General features: G+C 41.6%; 1 protein-coding gene across 1 annotated transcript in view; it reads right to left on the reverse strand.

Annotated features, from left to right (window-relative positions):
* Window positions 1-18,844, reverse strand: part of LOC145407880 (uncharacterized) — a 424,248-nt gene that overhangs the window by 72,892 nt on the left and 332,512 nt on the right. The window contains exons 5-7 of the mRNA XM_080278745.1: window positions 16,139-16,277; window positions 11,588-11,735; window positions 8,172-8,292 (exon numbers count right to left, since the gene is read on the reverse strand). Of these exons, the coding sequence (XP_080134871.1) occupies window positions 8,172-8,292; window positions 11,588-11,735; window positions 16,139-16,277 (408 nt within the window). The remainder of the gene's footprint in view (window positions 1-8,171; window positions 8,293-11,587; window positions 11,736-16,138; window positions 16,278-18,844) is intronic.

Below are 18,844 nucleotides of genomic sequence, written 5' to 3' on the forward strand. Positions count from 1 at the left end.
AAGGTGAGCAGTGATGGGCTTGAGGCAAAGGGGAAGGGGTTTCCAAGGCTGTACGAGGTCCTACTGACCCCCTGGAGGTGGGCCTTCAGGATCCTGAGGAGGCCTCTCTGCCTCAACCTCCCTCATAAATCCCTCATTGTCACACACTGACACGTCGTTGTCATCGTCATCAGAGGGAAGTGCAATACTGCAATTTGACTGGCACACATCACGAGTCACGAGGAAGGTGTACTGGACTGGCGCAGCAGTACTAGGGAAACATTCCTCGGTGTTGGCCATCTTCCCGCACGCATGCGGGTAGTAGTACTGGACGCAGCACGTCAGTACTAGAGAAGCACTCCTCGGATTTGGCCCACTTTGTGCAGCCAATCCGTACTAGCCCAACAAATCCATACTACAGTAATAAATTATTTAATTTTTTGTCAACCGTACTGGACGAGAATAATACTAGACAAATGCATACTGGACGCGAGGGTACTGTACTGTATATATATGAATATCTATATAAAAATATATACAGCACATCCTCGTTTTATGATGAGGATCCATTTGAAAAAAATCCACTGCATAATGATTTATTGTATAAAGTCAATAAAATGTGGGTTCAATGGGGATACATTTTTTAAAACCAACAATGTCAAAAAATTGTTTCCAACTCACCTAAGCTGACCGTTATTTCAATTTACTGCATTTCACTTGCTGCTTACCACCAAAAATAAGTCTATAAACAAGTTTCCAAATCACCGAATCTAGTACTTATTTCACATCACTGTACGTCACTTGCTGTTTGAACTCCAAGACGACACTACAGTATTATCACAGCACTCACACTAACACACCTGACAGTGATGAATGTAAATGTCATCTTGCAACAAACAAATTACAGTAAAACCTCTGTAAGTCGGAATAATTGGGGCTGAGGCCATTACGACTTGACTATAACTCCCACTTACGGGAAATACAGTCAAGTTGCCTAAGACGCGGCTAATTGGTTCTGGACCGCACCCGTGCCATGGAAAACTGAACCATATGAATAACTAAACCTATGGGAAAAATGAAATTTGGTTCTGGATGTTTGCCCCAAAGTCCCCCTTTTCACCCCACTTTTCCCCACTTTACACATGCACACAATCAAGCAATTAGTCAATGCATGTATTACACGTAACAACAGGCACAAAAAACAGGGGGGTGACCAACCTTGTGTCTACTTGGGCAATACCACACGCTGCAGATCAAGCGAAAAAAACCTCGGCCAAGTAGACACAGATCAGCTGACCAACCAAAACATTAAAGATGGTGGAGGCTGCCTGGTCAAGCACTAATTGAAGAAGTTTATTTGATAAAGTCTGTATGCTCAAATGTCAACAACTCTCACATTTAACACATTAATGATCATTCTTATATGCGTGATGGCGATGATGGGAGGCATTAACTTCATCTTAGCCCAGAGACAGGTGCTTCGTTACTAACTAGTACATAGCGGTTTTACGAACAAACCTATAGTCACAATGCCCAAAGAATCTTTAATGTGTCATTACTTAACACAATGAATTTGGTGAAGTTTAACCTCATAAGAGAAAAAAGTCCACAGTTCGAGCACTTGTAGTATGGAGCGGAAGTGGTCGCCATCTTCTTTGTTCACAAACAGGGAAGTGCACCGCCAGGAGAATCTGCCCGCACGTTTCAAACCTTGCCACAGATATTTTATGCGTGTGGTTCGTTTTTGGGGGGTCTGGCACCTTGCTGTGTCTTAGAAAACTGAGCCACAGAAGCATGCACCATAGGCGACTTGATTGTATGAGATTCCTGACTAATCAAAAACAAAAAAAAACAAAAAGCACTTACCATGCTTGCAGAGGGTGTAATACAAGCATAAGGAGGGCCTCTTGGTAGGATGCAGAGGTGCTAGGGGAGCATATGACCGCATCTGTGTAACATTTCTTAACCATAATCACAAATGAACAACAGTACAATACTGAAATGTACTGCATTTCAGCTTCCCTTGAATGCTCAGGGTCTTCAGCTTCATCCCCTTCCTGCCTGAATGAGCCTTGTGAACCTTGGAAGCCATGCTTGTTAGGAATAAAAGTGTGGAATACGGAGTGGAATGCGAGAGAATACCGACGTGAGTGGTAGCAGATGCTAGACTGAGGCGGGAGGTTGCGAGACTTGGCAGCGCTGCCAAATGGAATGTACAGTACTGTATAGCACAGAAATCTGCTAGACTGGCCTAAACAGTGATAAAAATCCACCAGACTGATGGAAATTAGGGAACATTAAGGCAAACAATGCCAGATAGCACTTTACAATATGCCAGATATAGAGTAAGCTTCATCATTTATTATCCCCGTTTTTTTTTTTTTTTTTTTTTTTTTTTTTTTTTAACTTCTACATTTAACGGGCAAGCCACCATATTTAGCAACAGTGGGCGGGAAATGGCTGGCAGGTCCTCACAGGCTAGAATATGATGAGCTGGTGCATCATCATACCGAGATATGGCTTCCTTTAGCCGAGATTTCACGTCTTAAGGGATAGTTTTACTAGAATTTTCTGACCGGTGGAGCAACATGAGCCCTCACAGCCTAGAACGATGTGCCATCATTCTGAGATGAGCCTTCCATTAGACGTCATTATACGACTTTGGGGAAATTTTTCGATATACAGTATATATTTTTTTTACTGACTTCAAACATTTTATATTATTTTCATTAACGATCTTCATGTGCCATTACGACTTGTGCATAATTCTGACTTATGGGATGCCGACTTGCAGAGGTTTTACTGTACTGTACATTTGAGTGAGGGCGATTGTAAAAGTGAAAATTGTGATTGTATACTGACCAGTGAGACTTTGTATGGAATCATGATCACTGTATAAGTGAAAGTTCTATCACAGAATACTGAAAAAGGTCCCCAATTTTTCGTCACTGCAGAGGTCAGGTGTTCTTAAAGTAGTGTCTCGATACTCCAAAGGGGTATCAAAATGGGTTCTTGGGGGTATCCATGAAGGCATTCTGAAAAAAACAGAACAATTTTGTGTACGGTAACTACAAATAAATGGCAGCCACGGCCATTTTCTTTTCTCTTTTATGAGGAAACTGAAAGTGAAATGAGCAATAATATTAAGAAGGGGGTATCAGGTTGACTTGGAGTTGAACCCGGGTATACCAGGTCCAAAAAAGTTTAAGAACAACTGACACAGGTAATTTGCTGCAAAACGGTTTATCGTAAAATGAGGGTCTGCTGTACAAATGTGCATATACACACATATAGCATTATATATACTTCCTCTTCTGTCTTTCTTTACTTCGTTCTTTCCTCGTCCTTCTGTCTACGGGTGACTTAACACTCCCTCTTTTGTCTTTCTTTCATTCTTTCCTGTTCCTTCTGCCCATGGGTGACTCTACACTGACTGACAAGCCAAATGGTTTGCTGTACACCAGGAAACCACTTACTATGCTGCGTGGTACCCACATAACCAAATTATGTTGCCTGGTGGTTTAGTGGGTAATTGTGGCACTCCAATCGGATTGAGCTGGTGAGGGTTTATATCCATGGGATGGTTGTGGTTATTCGTCACGTAATGCCCCTCAGGGATGAGTGAGGCTGGTCACTCTCATCTTAAATGTCAGGCCCAAACTGCCTAGCCCTGGGCTCCTACGCTCCTCATGGGGCAACGTAGGATTGGATGATGGATGGATGGGGATATATATATATATATATATATATATATATATATATATATATATATATACAGTAATCCCTCCAATATCCGACGTAATAGAGCCATAGGCAGGTCCGGATAGTGGTCCTGTCCGGATATTGGGCCCCAGCTTATGGACTTGTACTTATGGAACCTAACTCTGAGAAACACCTATACAACTCCCTCTGGACATGCATTGCACCTATTTAAGACCCAAATCACACCAATAAAGGACATAAAAGACTGAAATAAATGCAAAAGAACCATAAAATGAGGTTTTAGAGGTGAGTTTATACAATATTAAACATTCTGGGTACTTACAAGTCCCTGGCTCCTGGACTGGTTTGAACCGCCAGTTTGCAGTCCACAGTTAATCCTCTAAACTCTAAATTCTAATTTCTTAACACTGCACAACACTGTAAATTCCTGTGTGTTCTAGTGGCGAGATATTGCAGTTTATTCACTGTTTATTCACAAAAAACAAGCACCTGTGTCTTGCACTGCTATGAGCATCTGCTCTCGATCGGAGTTAGACTATGACTCTTGATGATGGCGGAGTAACAGAGTTGCCAGATCGCAACGGCCACATTACCAATCTCCTCAACTTTCATTACCAAATTTAACTTTTCATTACCAAATTCGTAAAGCTGGCATTTATTCTTCACTAATTATATATACAAGTGGAAATACATGTAATCACACTCCTTATAATTAACACCATGCTGATTATTTTCACGCTATGTAGGGTAGCAGATTAATCATAGAGAGCAAACAATCCACCATCTCCATCCTGTGTATCCTCATACATGTGAAAAATCCATTTGGGAATGCATTATTTTGATTCATTACCAAACGAATACCCTCTTCAGGCATAAAATGATCCACAGGTATACATGGCGAGTGATGAGAAGGGTGGGTGGTGAATTGAGTGAAAGGAAGGCAATGATTGATTATGTGTGTGTGGATGAAAGGATGCGAAGATGTATATTGGATGCAAGAGTTTATAGAGGTTGGGGGAGTGGACTTTCTGACCACTACTTGGTGGTGGCCAGAGTTAAAGTTCAAGTAAGATGGAGGAATAGAAGAAGGGAAAGACGAGAGGAAGGAGTAGTTGCAAGGAGAGTGGGAAGGTTACAAGAGGATGAGAAAAAGGCAGAGTATAAGAGAGAAGTGGAGGAACGATTGGGCAAATATGAGTTGGAGCAGATGGGGGACGTGGAAGGTGTGTGTAGAATATTTACAGAAGAAATATGTGCAGCATGTGATATGGTGTGTGGAAGGAAGAGAAGACGGAGGGGGGTGCAAGGAACAGCGTGGTGGACTGAAGAGGTGAAACGGGCTGTGGCACAAAAGAAGAAAGCATACAATGAATGGATGAGAAATAGGGACGTGGAAGAAGTTGAGAGGCGGAAGAGAGAGTTATATGTAGAAAGAAAGAGAGAGGTGAAAAAATTAGTAAGAGAGAGTAAGAAGAGAGTGGATGAGGAATTTGGAAGGAATTTGAGTGTAAAGTGGAGGGACTGTAAGAAAATGTTCTGGAAAGAGGTGAAAAGAGTAAGACAGGGTGGAAGTGAAGTTAGCAGGGGAGTGAAAGATAAAAATGGTAGATTACTAGTGGAGAAGGGAGAAAATGTGAGCAGATGGAGAGAACACTTTAAGGAATTGTTGAACGTGGAGGATGGAAGTAATGCAAGTATAAGTGGCTGGGGAATGGCTGGGAGAAGGAGGGAGGTGAGAAGACAGGAAGAAATCAGTAGGATAGAAGTTGTGGAAGCAATGAAGAAAGTTAAATCAGGGAAAGCCCCAGGAATTGATGGAGTGTGTGGTGAAATGCTGAAGCATGGGGGAGAGATAGTAGTAGAATGGATGTGGAAGATGTGCAGATTGGCCTGGGAGGAAGGTAGAGTCCCGGAGGATTGGAAGTCAGGTATAATTATTCCCTTGTACAAAGGAAAAGGGGAAAAAGAAGTGTGTGGTAATCATAGGGGCATTTGTCTTCTTAGTATAATAGGAAAAGTGTATGGTAGGATACTTATTGACAGAGTTAGAGAAAGAACAGAGAAATTAGTTGGAGAAGAACAGGGAGGCTTTAGGAAGGGAAGAGGTTGTGTAGATCAGATATTCATTCTCAGATCTTTAGTGGAAAAGTTTCTAGAGAAGGGAAAGAAGTTGTATGCGGCTTTCATGGATTTGGAGAAAGCATATGACAGGGTGGATAGACAAGGATTGTGGAAAGTGTTAAGAATATATGGAATAGATGGGAAGTTGTTGAATGCTGTGAAGAGTATGTACGATGGTGCGAAGGCTGCAGTGCGTGTGGATGGTGAACTAAGTGAATTTTTCTCTTTGAAAGTTGGGTTGAAACAGGGTTGTGTCATGTCTCCATGGTTGTTCAATCTGTAAATGGATAGGGTAATAAAAGAGGTACAAGGTAGGGTAGTGGATGTTGGAGTGGCCCTGGTGAGAGAGGATAGTGTTTGGAAACTCCCTGTACTGCTGTTTGCAGATGATACCGTGTTGTTGAGTGAAGACGAAGGGGAGCTGCAAGGCTTGGTGGATGAGTTTGAGAGAGTGTGTAAGAAACGGAATCTAAAGGTGAATGTAGGGAAGAGTAAAGTGATGGTCTTTGAGAGAGGTGAAGTCAGTGAATGTACAGCGAGGTTGGATGGTGTGGAATTGGAAAATGTGAGTACGTTTAAGTACTTGGGTAGTGTGATGAGTAAGGATGGAGGTTTGGAGGGTGAAGTGCTTGAAAGGGTACAGCAGGGAAGAAAGGTTGCTGGTTCTTTGAAAGCAGTGATAAGAAACAGGGAAGTGAGCATGGAAGTGAAAAAGTTACTACATGACAGTATTGTGATACCAACTCTAACGTATGCAAGTGAAGCTTGGACGTTGTTGGAAGGACACAAGTCGAGAGTGAGAGCAGTGGAAATGAGTTATTTAAGAGGAGCCTGTGGAGTCACATGGAGAGACAGGCTGACGAATGAGGATATAAAGAAGCGTTGTGGTGTGGATGTGGATGTGATAGGAAGCGTTATGAGGAACACACTGAGGTGGTTTGGCCATGTGGAGAGGATGGAGGGTGAAAGACTGATGAAGAGAGTGTATGTGAGTGAGGTGGAGGGGGGAAGAGGGAGGGGGAGGCCGAGGATGAGATGGAGGGATGGGGTGGAGAGGTATATGAGAGAGGGGGGTGTGAGTTGGGAGCAGGGCAGTGAAATGGTGGGGGACAGGGCGACTTGGAGGCGATTTGTTTGTGGCCACCCGAAACGGGATTGAGGCGTCTGGCAATAGATAGATAGATAGAGTGTATACCTGTATATATATATATATATATATATATATATACAGTACCAACTTTAACATATGGAAGTGAAGGTTGGACCTTGTTGGAGGGACAGAAGTCAAGAGTGAGAGCTGTGGAAATGAGTTATTTGAGAGGAGCATGTGGAGTCACATGGAGAGAGAGAGACTGACAAATGAGGAAGTGAAGGAGTTTTGTGGTGTGGATGTGGAAGTGTATGGAGAAACACACTGAGGTGTTTGGCCATGTGGAGAGGATGGAGAGTGAGAGACTGATGAGGAGTGTGTATATGAGTGAGGTGGAGGGAAGGAGAGGGAGGGGAAGGTCAAGGATGAAATGGAGGGATGGAGTGGAGAGATATGAGAGGGGGGGTGAGGGAATGAGCTAGGAGCAGGGCAGTGAAATCGCGGGGGACAGGGCAACATGGAATTTGTTTATGGCCATCCCTTACGGGATTAAGGCATCTGGCAATAGATAGATATATAGACAGAAAAACAAAATATGTGAGAAAGGAGTAAACTGAGATTAGTTTATATGACTTTATGAGGATTTATAAAAATTTCATTTAATGCTAAAGTTAGGAATTAGCAACTTGTTACTTTGGTAACTACAGCTATAACATGTTAATCATGCTATAATCACCAGGTGTAAGGTAAATAAGAGAGTAAATATTCATGAACAGCTTGTTACATGCTGTCATAAAAGTAAAGGTGGTTTTTGGAGGGATCGCTTCTATCCCATTTCTCAGGAAAGAAAACATCAGTGTATTCATTACTTGAATTTATGGGTCAGAGATGGCAAACTCTAACACCTCCAGTTCAAAAACAGACTCCTAACCAAAACAAAATCACGTGGCAGCAAAATTATGTGGCTATGACAAACATAGCCATGATGACTGGGTTGTATTTTAAGTGGTTTGGGAGATTTCAAAGGACTTTTTTTCTGATCAACTTATTCCATGTATTACCGTACACCTTCATTTTCTCTATTATGCTACTGATGCAAACTGTTTATTTTAAAATATAATCTTTTGATAATAATATGCAAGAGATGTAAATGGGTACTATGCAAAATATTGCTAGGGAAGAGATGCTACAAAGCCTCCTATGCAACCTAGACTCTGGCCTTATGGAACAATGAAACAATGATAAGTGCTGTACTGACCTGTTGGTGTGAGGTGAGTGTCTGAGTGGTGACCATGGTAGTCATCTCCTTCAGTAATAACTTTTGTAGGTCCGGGTAGCTCACATCACGCACCACTTGGCTTTGGTACACTCCACCGAACCTGAATACACCACCACATCAAGGTTACAACACAAGAACTGTAAATACTGGATAGGTTGGGATGAAGCACAGCTGGGATGAATTAGACTAAGCTAGAGTGGCATATCTGGACAGTACTGGACAGGTCTCTATGAAGTGCAACTGGGCTGGGTCAGACTGGCCTGGGGTGGGGTATGATGACAATGATGCAGGTTTTACTTTATGCATTCCCCTTTTCGTAAGGGGCTCCATCACTGTCCCTATTTAGAAATCTTTTGCTGAAGCATGTAGCACTTTGTGACCAGATGCCCTTCCTCATGTTAACCAATGGTCCTAGGGTGGGAGAGAATTAAGAACACTAGAACTGAGGGCCTGAGCTCCGACCCACTAAACCACAGGTAGGGTACAATATGGGATAAGAAAAGATTATTAGATATGAATGTACTGTATATGTAAATCAAGGTAGCAGATTTTTATGAAATAATGCAGGACAAGGTACAGGAAATACCAAATGATGAGTGAGAAAGACAAGCTGGTAACTATTTACTTTTCCTTGCTTAACACCCTCAGTCTAATGATATCTTTCTTATCTTATTGCATGCCACAACCAGATGATTTAATCAGCTTAGATGAAGCTACTCAATTTCAAAAGGATATAAAGTACAGCTACCACAAACTGACTTCAGACCTCCCCCACCAAGTATTAAAAAACACAGAAATCATAGTATATCACAATGTTTGTTCATTAAAAGCCATTAATTGATATGAAATCATGTTTCCCTTGTTTTTCAGGACCAGTTGGATGCATTTTGGCATGGAATCACTTAGATCTCTAAAGTAATCTAAGGACACTTCTTTGCATCAAACATTTGTCAGTTCAGTCTTGAGGTTGTTCAGATTGGGTGTCTTCTTCTCTGCCATGATTTTCTTCATCTTTGCCCAGCAGTTTTCTAACGGATTAGATCCGGCTGTTGCCAGGCCAGTTGAGGACCTGAATCCGATTATCCTACAGCCATTTTGTCACCTTTCTTGACTTGTGACATGGCGCTGAATCATGCACGACAAAGTCGCACCCATGAATAGCAAAAAAAGACTAACAAATGATCTTTCAGAACTTGAATGTACCAGCCACAATTCATTATCAAGTTCTTAGGAAGAATGTAGAGGCCTCCCCTTCCCATTTCATCTGAGAAACACCCCCATACCATTACTGACTGTGGGTGCTTAAGTCGGCACTGTGTAAGCAGGGTCATAATGACTACAGGAGGCGGGCGACGACCAGAATGCACCTGGAACACTTTATGTACTTTCATCGGAAAACATAACTTTTCTCCACTCATCCGATGTCCAGTGTGCATACTTCTTGGCAAACTGAATGCGCTGCTTCTTCATGTGGTCAGTGAGATGCATTTTTTTGGCTGCAATGCGGCTTGGTAAACCCAGCTCCTTCTGCAAGTGGTGTTGGATAGTTTGAATTGTGACGTCTGGTAACAGCTGGGGATGCATTCTCTTCAATTCTGCTGCTGTCAGTCAAAGGATTCTTGATTACTTCCCTCTTCAGAAGCATATCTGTACCTCTGGAGGTTGTCCTCTTCTTTCCACCTCCATGCTTGTGCTCTGGTATGACATCAGGTGGCAGGCCGCGCGCTGCAGCAAGAATCTTCATGACTGTCAACTTTGCACGTCCAATACGTTCACAAATCGTGATGATAGGGACATTATCCGGCCTCCATGCAATGATACGGACCCTCTCATCCCTTGAGCAGTACTTTCCAGACATGACAACCCGACTCTAGGAAAATAACAGGGCAAATAGCAATGCATAAGAAAAAAAAGGGAGATGCAAGCTCGGAGCGACGGGAACATATACTCCTACTCTCGCTTCTGGGCAAGCACTGACGTACTGAGCATTTCACCATCTCCCACCAACACCAGAGGAGTTGCAAGTTACTTCTTGCCCAAAAAATTCACTTGGTAGAGGTGGAAACACAAAGCAAAGAAAGACAACTCTCCCATAGCAATTCTGTGTGAAGGTCCTAAGTCAATTTGCGGTGGGTGTACATAGCTTTCATATTCCCATTCACTACAAGAGATCTCCCCAAACTTAACCCCTGAAGACCTATGGCTGTCAACAGCAGTTACAGCAAATGTTGCATAAGGTCCTATGGCTATCAATGGCACAGAGGCTCCCAAACACTGGCGGTAGGTAGCACCACTTCTTTTATGACGTATATGAGACCTGGCCTAAGACGTATATGAGACCTGGCCTAAGGGATCTAGAAATCAGGTGGTGGAAGGCATGATCTGGCCCCCTCTCCGAGTGTGGGGACCCTCCTTCCCCTTCCCAGGCCATCTCTCCACCTCCCTTTGCCTCACTGAATCCTGCCTTCTGTGTCCCCTCCCACCCTACCCTCTCTAGACCATTTTGGGTGTGTGTGGCAGACATATTCCTTTCCTTTTCCCACCTCCTGACGTCCCCTCACACTTCCGCCACCATACTTCTCAAGGACGTCCCATTCTCGTTCATAGTGAGGAGTGGCTTTTTTTTTTTTTTTAATGGTCAATTGTGCAGTAACCATTAGACATACGAGTGAAATATTTTCTCACATGTAAAATCAAGTTCTTCAAATCTATAAAACCAAAATTTACTTTGGTGCAAATTTTTTTTTTTTATGCACGATGGATAACAATTTTTATTCTTGATGTTCTTTGACAGTCTACATTGCGGTAACCATACGTCATATGAGAGTGAAACATACATCTTCAGCACATTTTCAGCTGTGTAAATTCAAGCACTTGAAACCTGTTAAGAAAAAATTGTATCTTGGTGAAAGTTAAAAAATCGGACCCTTTTTGTGGATCTGGGGGCTGGCAGCTTTGTGGTCTTTAGGGGTTAATGAAACTAGCTGGAGATGGCAAGAATAAACCAATAAAGTACATCACCAGAATCAAGGGGTTAATAAATCGATATGTTTACTCAAAATTCATGTTAAGTTACAAGATATGAAATACCCAGTATAGTACAGGGGTGTGTATGGGTGGCCCTTACTGCATGTCACGGATGTGTTACAAAATATCACAACTTTTTTATACAATTGCAACTATAATTGAGGGAAGAGGAAAATCAGCTTTAAAAGTATCAATGATAATACTGGTACTAATACTGCATATAAGGTAGTATTTCTGTAATTTACAAAGGAATTAATGTAAAAAAAGAAAAAAAAAAAAAATGTGAATGGGGAGAATGACAAATACTTGCTGAATCAGTATATCAAATTATTCACATACATACTTCAGCAATTCTGTATCATTCACACCTAATATTGTCTGGGTCAGCCAGGACGACGTTGATCCACGTGAGGAGAACTAGGGCACCACCAGTGTCCTGGGTGGGAGGGCGAGGTCGGGGCAGCTCTATGGCATATATAGGGTCACTCTCACTGATCACTGTCACTGGAGAAGCATCTGGAGTGGCAAAAAGATGTTCAAAGAAACAGTGAAGCAAATATTATATTTCAAAAAGATCCAAGATTTGAGAATAGCCTGAAGGGGGTTAAAGAATGAGACCCTACATGGCAAATGACTGGCTCATATAAATCTAGCTGCACTTATTGCAGACTACTGAGAATCTGAGATGTCCTGGGGAAGAAAAGGGATCAGTGAGATAACTTTCTGTGCCCTGGGCGAGATGCTGTGGTAAGCACTTCCCAAAGAGGAATAAATCAGGAATAATAAACCTTCCTCTAAATAATTTCTCATCATCATCATCATCATCATCATCCAGACCTCCTTTCCCACCCAAGGGCAGGGTGAGGAGCAGCAATGTCCAGACAGCCCAAATCTGCCCAATCCAATGGGCCACGCTTTCATTCACTCACCATTCCAGCCCCCGGAATAATGGCTCTATCTGATACGCCAAAAACATTCACCATGTTCTGTAGCTTCATATAACTGTATCCGACGGAGTCAATCCAGATGCTGTCACATTAAAAAGGGGTGCCAAATCCCTGATTACGTGCTTCTCCTCACAATATTCATCCAGTCAGCTAGATCTCTTGTCAGTCCCCTAGCCTCACCGACTTCCAAACCTCTCTTCCACACACTCATCCACCATATCCCTCCATCTTCTCCTTGGCCTACCTCGCCTTCTCCCTCCTTCAAATCTGCTCAGATATACCATTTTCACCACTCTATTGTTATCCATTCTCTCCACATGACCATACCATCTCAGTACACTCTCTTCGATTCTGGTGTCCATAGACTTCCTCACTCCACATCTTTCACGAATCACATTATTTTGTATCCTATCCACTCTCTGTACTCCACATACATTCCTCAGCAGTCCCATCTCCATTGTTCTCACTCTTGACTTTTCATTTTCATGCCACACCATAGCCTCACATCCATATTCACATCCATATGTTAAAACTGGCATCAACACTCTCTCTTGTAAGCCTCATGCAGCTGCAACGCTCAAGTCACTGTTTTTTATCACGGCCTTCATTGCACCAGTTACTTTCCTTCCCTGTGTCACTCTACTTACCACTTCTTTTGCACATCTTCCTCTTTTTTCTATCACTGTATCCAGGTATTTGAACTCTCTCACCAATTCCAGTCTCTCTCCATTCACTGTCACATCACACTGGGAGTCACTTTCTCTCTCAACAACCATCACTTTACTTTTTCTACAATTACTCTCAAGGCACGACACTCACAGACATCAGCAAAACTCTGCACTAGTCTACTAAGTTCTTGTCTGGTATTTGCAAGTAGTACCGTACTACAGCATCAGCATACAACAAATTTGACATATTCTGCCCATCACCATTCATTACCAATGCCATCCTCCTATCCATTACTCATGTTTTTACTTTTCTCATCACCCCATCCATATATATGTTAAACAACCATGGGGACATCACACACCCTTATCACATGCCCACACCGATCATGAACCATTCACTTAGATGACCGTTAACCCTTACACATGCTTCACTACCATCATAAAAACTCCTGACAGCACCTGGCAGCTTTTCATCTACACTGTACATGCGCAAAACCTTCCACAATCCTTCTCTGTCTACTATGTTGTATGCTTTTTCCAGATCCACGAATGCCATAAACACTTTATAGTCCTTCTCACAAGCCTTCTCCACCATCAATCTCACTGCAAGTATCTGATCCACACACCCTCTGCCACTCCTAAAGCCAACCTGTTCATCACTCACTACAACTACTGATATCTCTCTTACTTTCTCTATAACAATCCTTCCATACACCTTCCCTACCACACTCAATAAACTTATGCCATGATAATTCTTACACTCACTTTCTAATGTTATATAATGACAAAAAAATAAATAAATAAAAAGTATGAAAAAACATACATTAGTTGTTTAAAAGCTTTCTTACGGTCATGAAGAAGGGGCACTGCCAAGAAAATAGGCAGCAGTATTGTGGCATGAAGCACTTTCATGTCAGACTTGCAAGCAGCACCACTTAGTGATCGGAAGAGGCAGTTAATCACAGAAAAATCAATTACTGCACCAATTTCTTTTAATGTACTCATATATTGCACTATTTCCCTATACAGCAATATTATGCTAATAAATTACACTATGAGGACATTCTTATCAATGACAATCATCACCATCATCATCATATCAAACCCCTTTACCACCTATAAGAAAACACCTGACAGAAAAAGAACTATCAAAAGTTGTCCAATTAAATGGGCTACACTGTCAATCCCTCAACATACAAATATATTCTTTTGTACTCTAATCAGTTAACCCTTTTACTACTTCTTCCTTCACCTTTATCATTTTATTTCTGTGGCTGTCCCCCTTCTCTTCCTATTTCTCCCATACTTCTCATTACTTTTTATTACTCTTCTTTCCACTTCTGGTGGGCCTACACTGAGTGACAAGCCTAACAGTTTCCAGTAACCCCAGAAACATTTACATGCTGGGTGGTAACTACACACATAACCAAATAAATGGGTCATGTGAAGCCTATTTTGGTGTCCCTGTTAACTACGTAGAGAGACTCAAACGTGATGCCCATCCAAGAACCAAACCTCCACTCCTTCCAGCACTATGCTGTGATGAGGTGCTGCCTACTGCAGGGAAACATCAGTTCATTGCATGGTCCTGCAATGTGTACCCATTTTATTTATTTATTTTTTTCTTATGCAAGGAAGAAGGAGCCAAAGGTCAGGAGCATGCAAACTGTTCCCTCCAAGAATATACAAATACAAGTTAACAGACAGCCAAGTTCAAGATCTGTTCATTTTGAGATGCCTGGACACATTGCATTTGAAAGACTGAAGATCACAGACAGTAGGAAATACGGACAAAAGGAGACAGTTCCAGAGTTGCTCTGTTGCATGCAAGGACTGGAAGTAACAGTTAACTCTTGTATTAGAGAGTTGGACAGAAAAGGGAAGAGAGTTTGTTGCTAGATTGGTGTTATGCACCCCCCATAGTGGTGGAGGGATGCAAGAAGACAGTTCAGAGGAGCAGTGACCACTGAAGTAGTGACAGAAATGAGATAATGATGCAACAGTGCAGTGCAGAGACGAAGACTGAAGGGAGCCAGTAAGAGGAGAAGAGTTAATGAGACAAAAAGCCTTTGACTCCACCTTGTTGAAAAGAGCTGTATGTGGGGAGACTCCCCAAACATGAGACCTGTACTCTACACAGGGGCAAATAAAACCAATGTATAAAGTCAACAACTGTGCAGGGGTAAAGAGGGCACAGAGTCACCTTAGCACCCCTAATCTCTTGGAAATAGATTTTACAAGAGAGGTAATATGATCTTTCCAAGAAAAATTCCAAGAGAATGAAAACCTGAGTATGTTTAAAGATGATTCATAACTGAGTTGGATATTGTTAAAAAGTAGGGGATACTCCTGCAAAAGATTCTGTCAGGTAGAAAGATGTTAACAGAGTTTTTGATGCATTAATAACAAGACTGCTTTTACCCCAGTCAGAGATATAAGCCAAATTAGACATTAGGTGTGCCATAGCCTCATCCCTTGTTTAATGAAGTAACTGCTGGGATGGACACTGCGAGAAGCAAATGGAAAGGAGAAAGGAGGAGTCATCACTATATCTCTTATGCATCCACTTATCACAAACACTGCACAAGACAGAATTACTTCCTACATCCTTGTGGCAAACTGCACATGGTCCCACTCCCTCTGCTTTGAGAGTACCACCCAGCCCTAGATATCATCACTTTTGTTTTATCTGCATTTACTCTCAAACCCTTATGCACATTCTGCCTCACCATTCCCTAAATAATTTCTCTGTCTCCCTTTCATTCTCTGCAATCAACACCAAGTCATTAGCATACATCTTCCTTGGAAGTCCATATCTGAAGTCATGTGAATGAGAATCAAGCACACTGACAAACAATGATGATAATTACGATAATCATAACAACCACATATGATAAACTGTGTGTGTGTGTATGTGCAGAGCTAAGCCCTCTAATACTACTAGTATTATATGTGCAATCAAAATTATTGATGAAAGTATTTTGGGTATGGACGAGAGTTTTTAATATCTTCCTTCTCTCCTCCAAATCAAAGATAAAAAAAGAGAAAAAAAATGTATCACAGATATAATGGCAATCCTTGTAGTATGTGAGGGCCCTGGGTTACAAACTGTATTACTTTTACATATATCTGGGGCTAAAGATTAGGGGATTTGGTCAATCGGCTTTACAGGCATCAGTGAAATATTTCTGTGGTTTCCTGTGGAATCAACAACAACAAAGGACATAAACAAAAAGGTGACATATGACAAGGACCTTGCTGTGCAGTACTTGCTCATTAGTAAAAATTACAGCTGTGGACATACCACCAAAGGTGCGGTGGAAGCCTTCACCATCAAGCTCTGTGATGATGAGAGTCTCTGCAGCAATGCCACAGTCTTCTGATAGTTGTTTCCTCAGCTCCTTGATGGTGGCACCTGCATCTATGCTTATCCCTAGCTGAACCTGGAGAAGAGACATACATTTAAAGGACAAGTGAGTACATAAAGTCAAAGATATAAGCAGACAAGTACAGTATATAAAATACTGTAGTATAATTAATACATACAAAAATCAGTTGCAGAATTATATTTAATATAAATCAAGTCTCTTGATACTGGATCCTCAATATATTATGTTTCTTCTAATTCAAACTGCCATCCATCCATCCATCATCCAATCCTACGTTGCCCCATGAGGAGCGTAGGAGCCCGAGGCTAGTACAGTTGGTCCTTACATTTAAGATGAGAGTGAACCTATGCTACAAAATCCTTCTTGTCTTCTATCAAACCATCCTTTTGTCATGACAGAGAAAAACAAAAATATCAGGCAAAAAGTTCAGCACAAGTTGTTCAGTTGCTGTGTGCTTTCCTTTGTACACTGTCAAAATATGACCTTTACACCAATGAACACCAGGTATCAACGTTTCACTCAGCTGACATCTCTGCGAGGTTGGTATAACTGAATGGGAAATGCCCACACACAGGTGTCAGTGAGGAATATACATGAGTGTGACAAAATTGCTTTTGTCATTTGTAATTCTATCTATCTATCTATCTATAGCCCGACGCCCTAATCCCGCAAAGGGTGGCCACAGACAAAACGCCTCCAAGTCACTCTGTCACCCACCATTTGACTCCCCTCCCCCCAACTCACCCCCCCCTCCCTCATATACCTCTCAACTCCATCCCTCCACCTCATCCTCGGTCTACCCCTCCCTCTCCCTCCCTCCACCTCACCTACATACACCCTCTTAGTCAGTCTTTCATTCTCCATCCTCTCCACATGTAATTACTGGCACTAATCTATATTAAAATAATTACTTGGTACAAAATATTTGATATTCATTCATAATATTAAAAAACAACAATGGTTTTGTAATACTCCTACATAATACTATCTTTGATCTTTCATAAGACCTACAGCACTGTACAGTACTTTGAAAAACTATCTGAGAACAATATTATTAAGTGACATCTTATTCTGCGTTATCAACAGGTACAGTAATTTCTTAATTATCCCCCTGTAATATCCGGTTCAACACAATATCCAGCGCTTTTTGCTCCGCTCTATTAAAACAATATCCAGCAAAGTTAGTCAATATCCAACTCAGAAATGGGAAGCCATCGGTGGTACTATGCATTTTTCGGCAGTAATGTGTATCATCTGGTTTAGACACGGGAAGCAGTTGATGGTATATACTATGCATTTTTCAGCAGTGGCGTGAATCATCCAGCTCAGACACAGTATCCAATTGGTGTGGGGCAGACCTTACGACACGCCAGCCAAACATAATGTGCTGCAGGTGGGAGTGGCCCACCCAACATGCCATGCCTACCGTTGCTCTCTCATTCTCTCCTGTGGATGCCGTATAGTGAGGACTATCTGTGTGTTGTGCATTTGTGACCCATGCAGTGGTTACCCCCTAGCGCTGTGACAGCCTGTGACCCCCATGAGCTGGAGTAATCTTTCCGGAAGCCATTCCCATATGGGAGTATGTGCACCGTACTGCATAGTGTACTACTCTACCCTCCATCAATGGCAACACTAGGTAAGTACAGTATGATTATGATTATATTATGTACTGTACAGTATTATTTCACTACATGTAATGTATCAATACTGATTTGTATTCTATGCTTGATTTTAATCTTTTACTCATGAGTAATGTTGTAGAGTTTTTGGGATAGAGGTTAGAGACTGATAGCTTAAAGTTGTGATATTATCTGGCTTAACAATGAAAGGATACCCAATTGTGGGTACCAACGCAAAATCTGGCGTTTTGCATTATTCAGCACTGGGGTTGGCTGAATTACACCGTATATTTGAGAGATTATTAACACAGAATTGTAATGATTCATTCCACCAGCCTTGCCAAGGTTTAATTATCCCAGACCACCATTGCAGTATTTCAGACAAATATTTCCCAAGCATTAGGTGTTTTTCTAGTGTTTCAAACCAAAATCAGAGTCATAAAGGGGGGCCCACGCCATGATTCAAACCAAAATACGAGCCATAATGGAGGGGTCATGCTGTGATGTACATTTTAAAACATGGTCTTCATTCAGAACTCGCCCCAGTGTGACATAATCATTAGCATAATCAGATTTAGCTTTGATGGGTCTGCTCTCTGCCATTTCATATTTGATTACATTGTTTTCAAATACAGCAATAAGGTATTCCGTTGACACATTTACTATATACCATTCGGATGTACAAATCCTCTTGAAGAATCTACTAAGTGCTAAATATCTGTAACTGTGGTAAGCTGGGCTACAAACATGCTGTTCAGGCCATTCCTATACTGGTTCATCCCCATTTCATTGTGTTAACTCACCTAGTGTAAAGATAAGTTTTTTACTGAGTGTACAAGCTCCTTACTCTTTACAGTAATTACACATTAACAACTGTAACCTTCCAATGAGTACTGATAAGGTACAATACTTCATATACAAACTCACTAAATGACGAAGACCATTCACAACTTTTCATCTGACTTTTTGGCTCAATGTGTTCAAACTCAAGCACAGTGC

This window comes from Coenobita brevimanus, chromosome 74, assembly GCF_032717465.1.
Source record: "Coenobita brevimanus isolate Jiangsu-jjx chromosome 74, ASM3271746v2, whole genome shotgun sequence".
Lineage (NCBI taxonomy): Eukaryota > Metazoa > Arthropoda > Malacostraca > Decapoda > Coenobitidae > Coenobita > Coenobita brevimanus.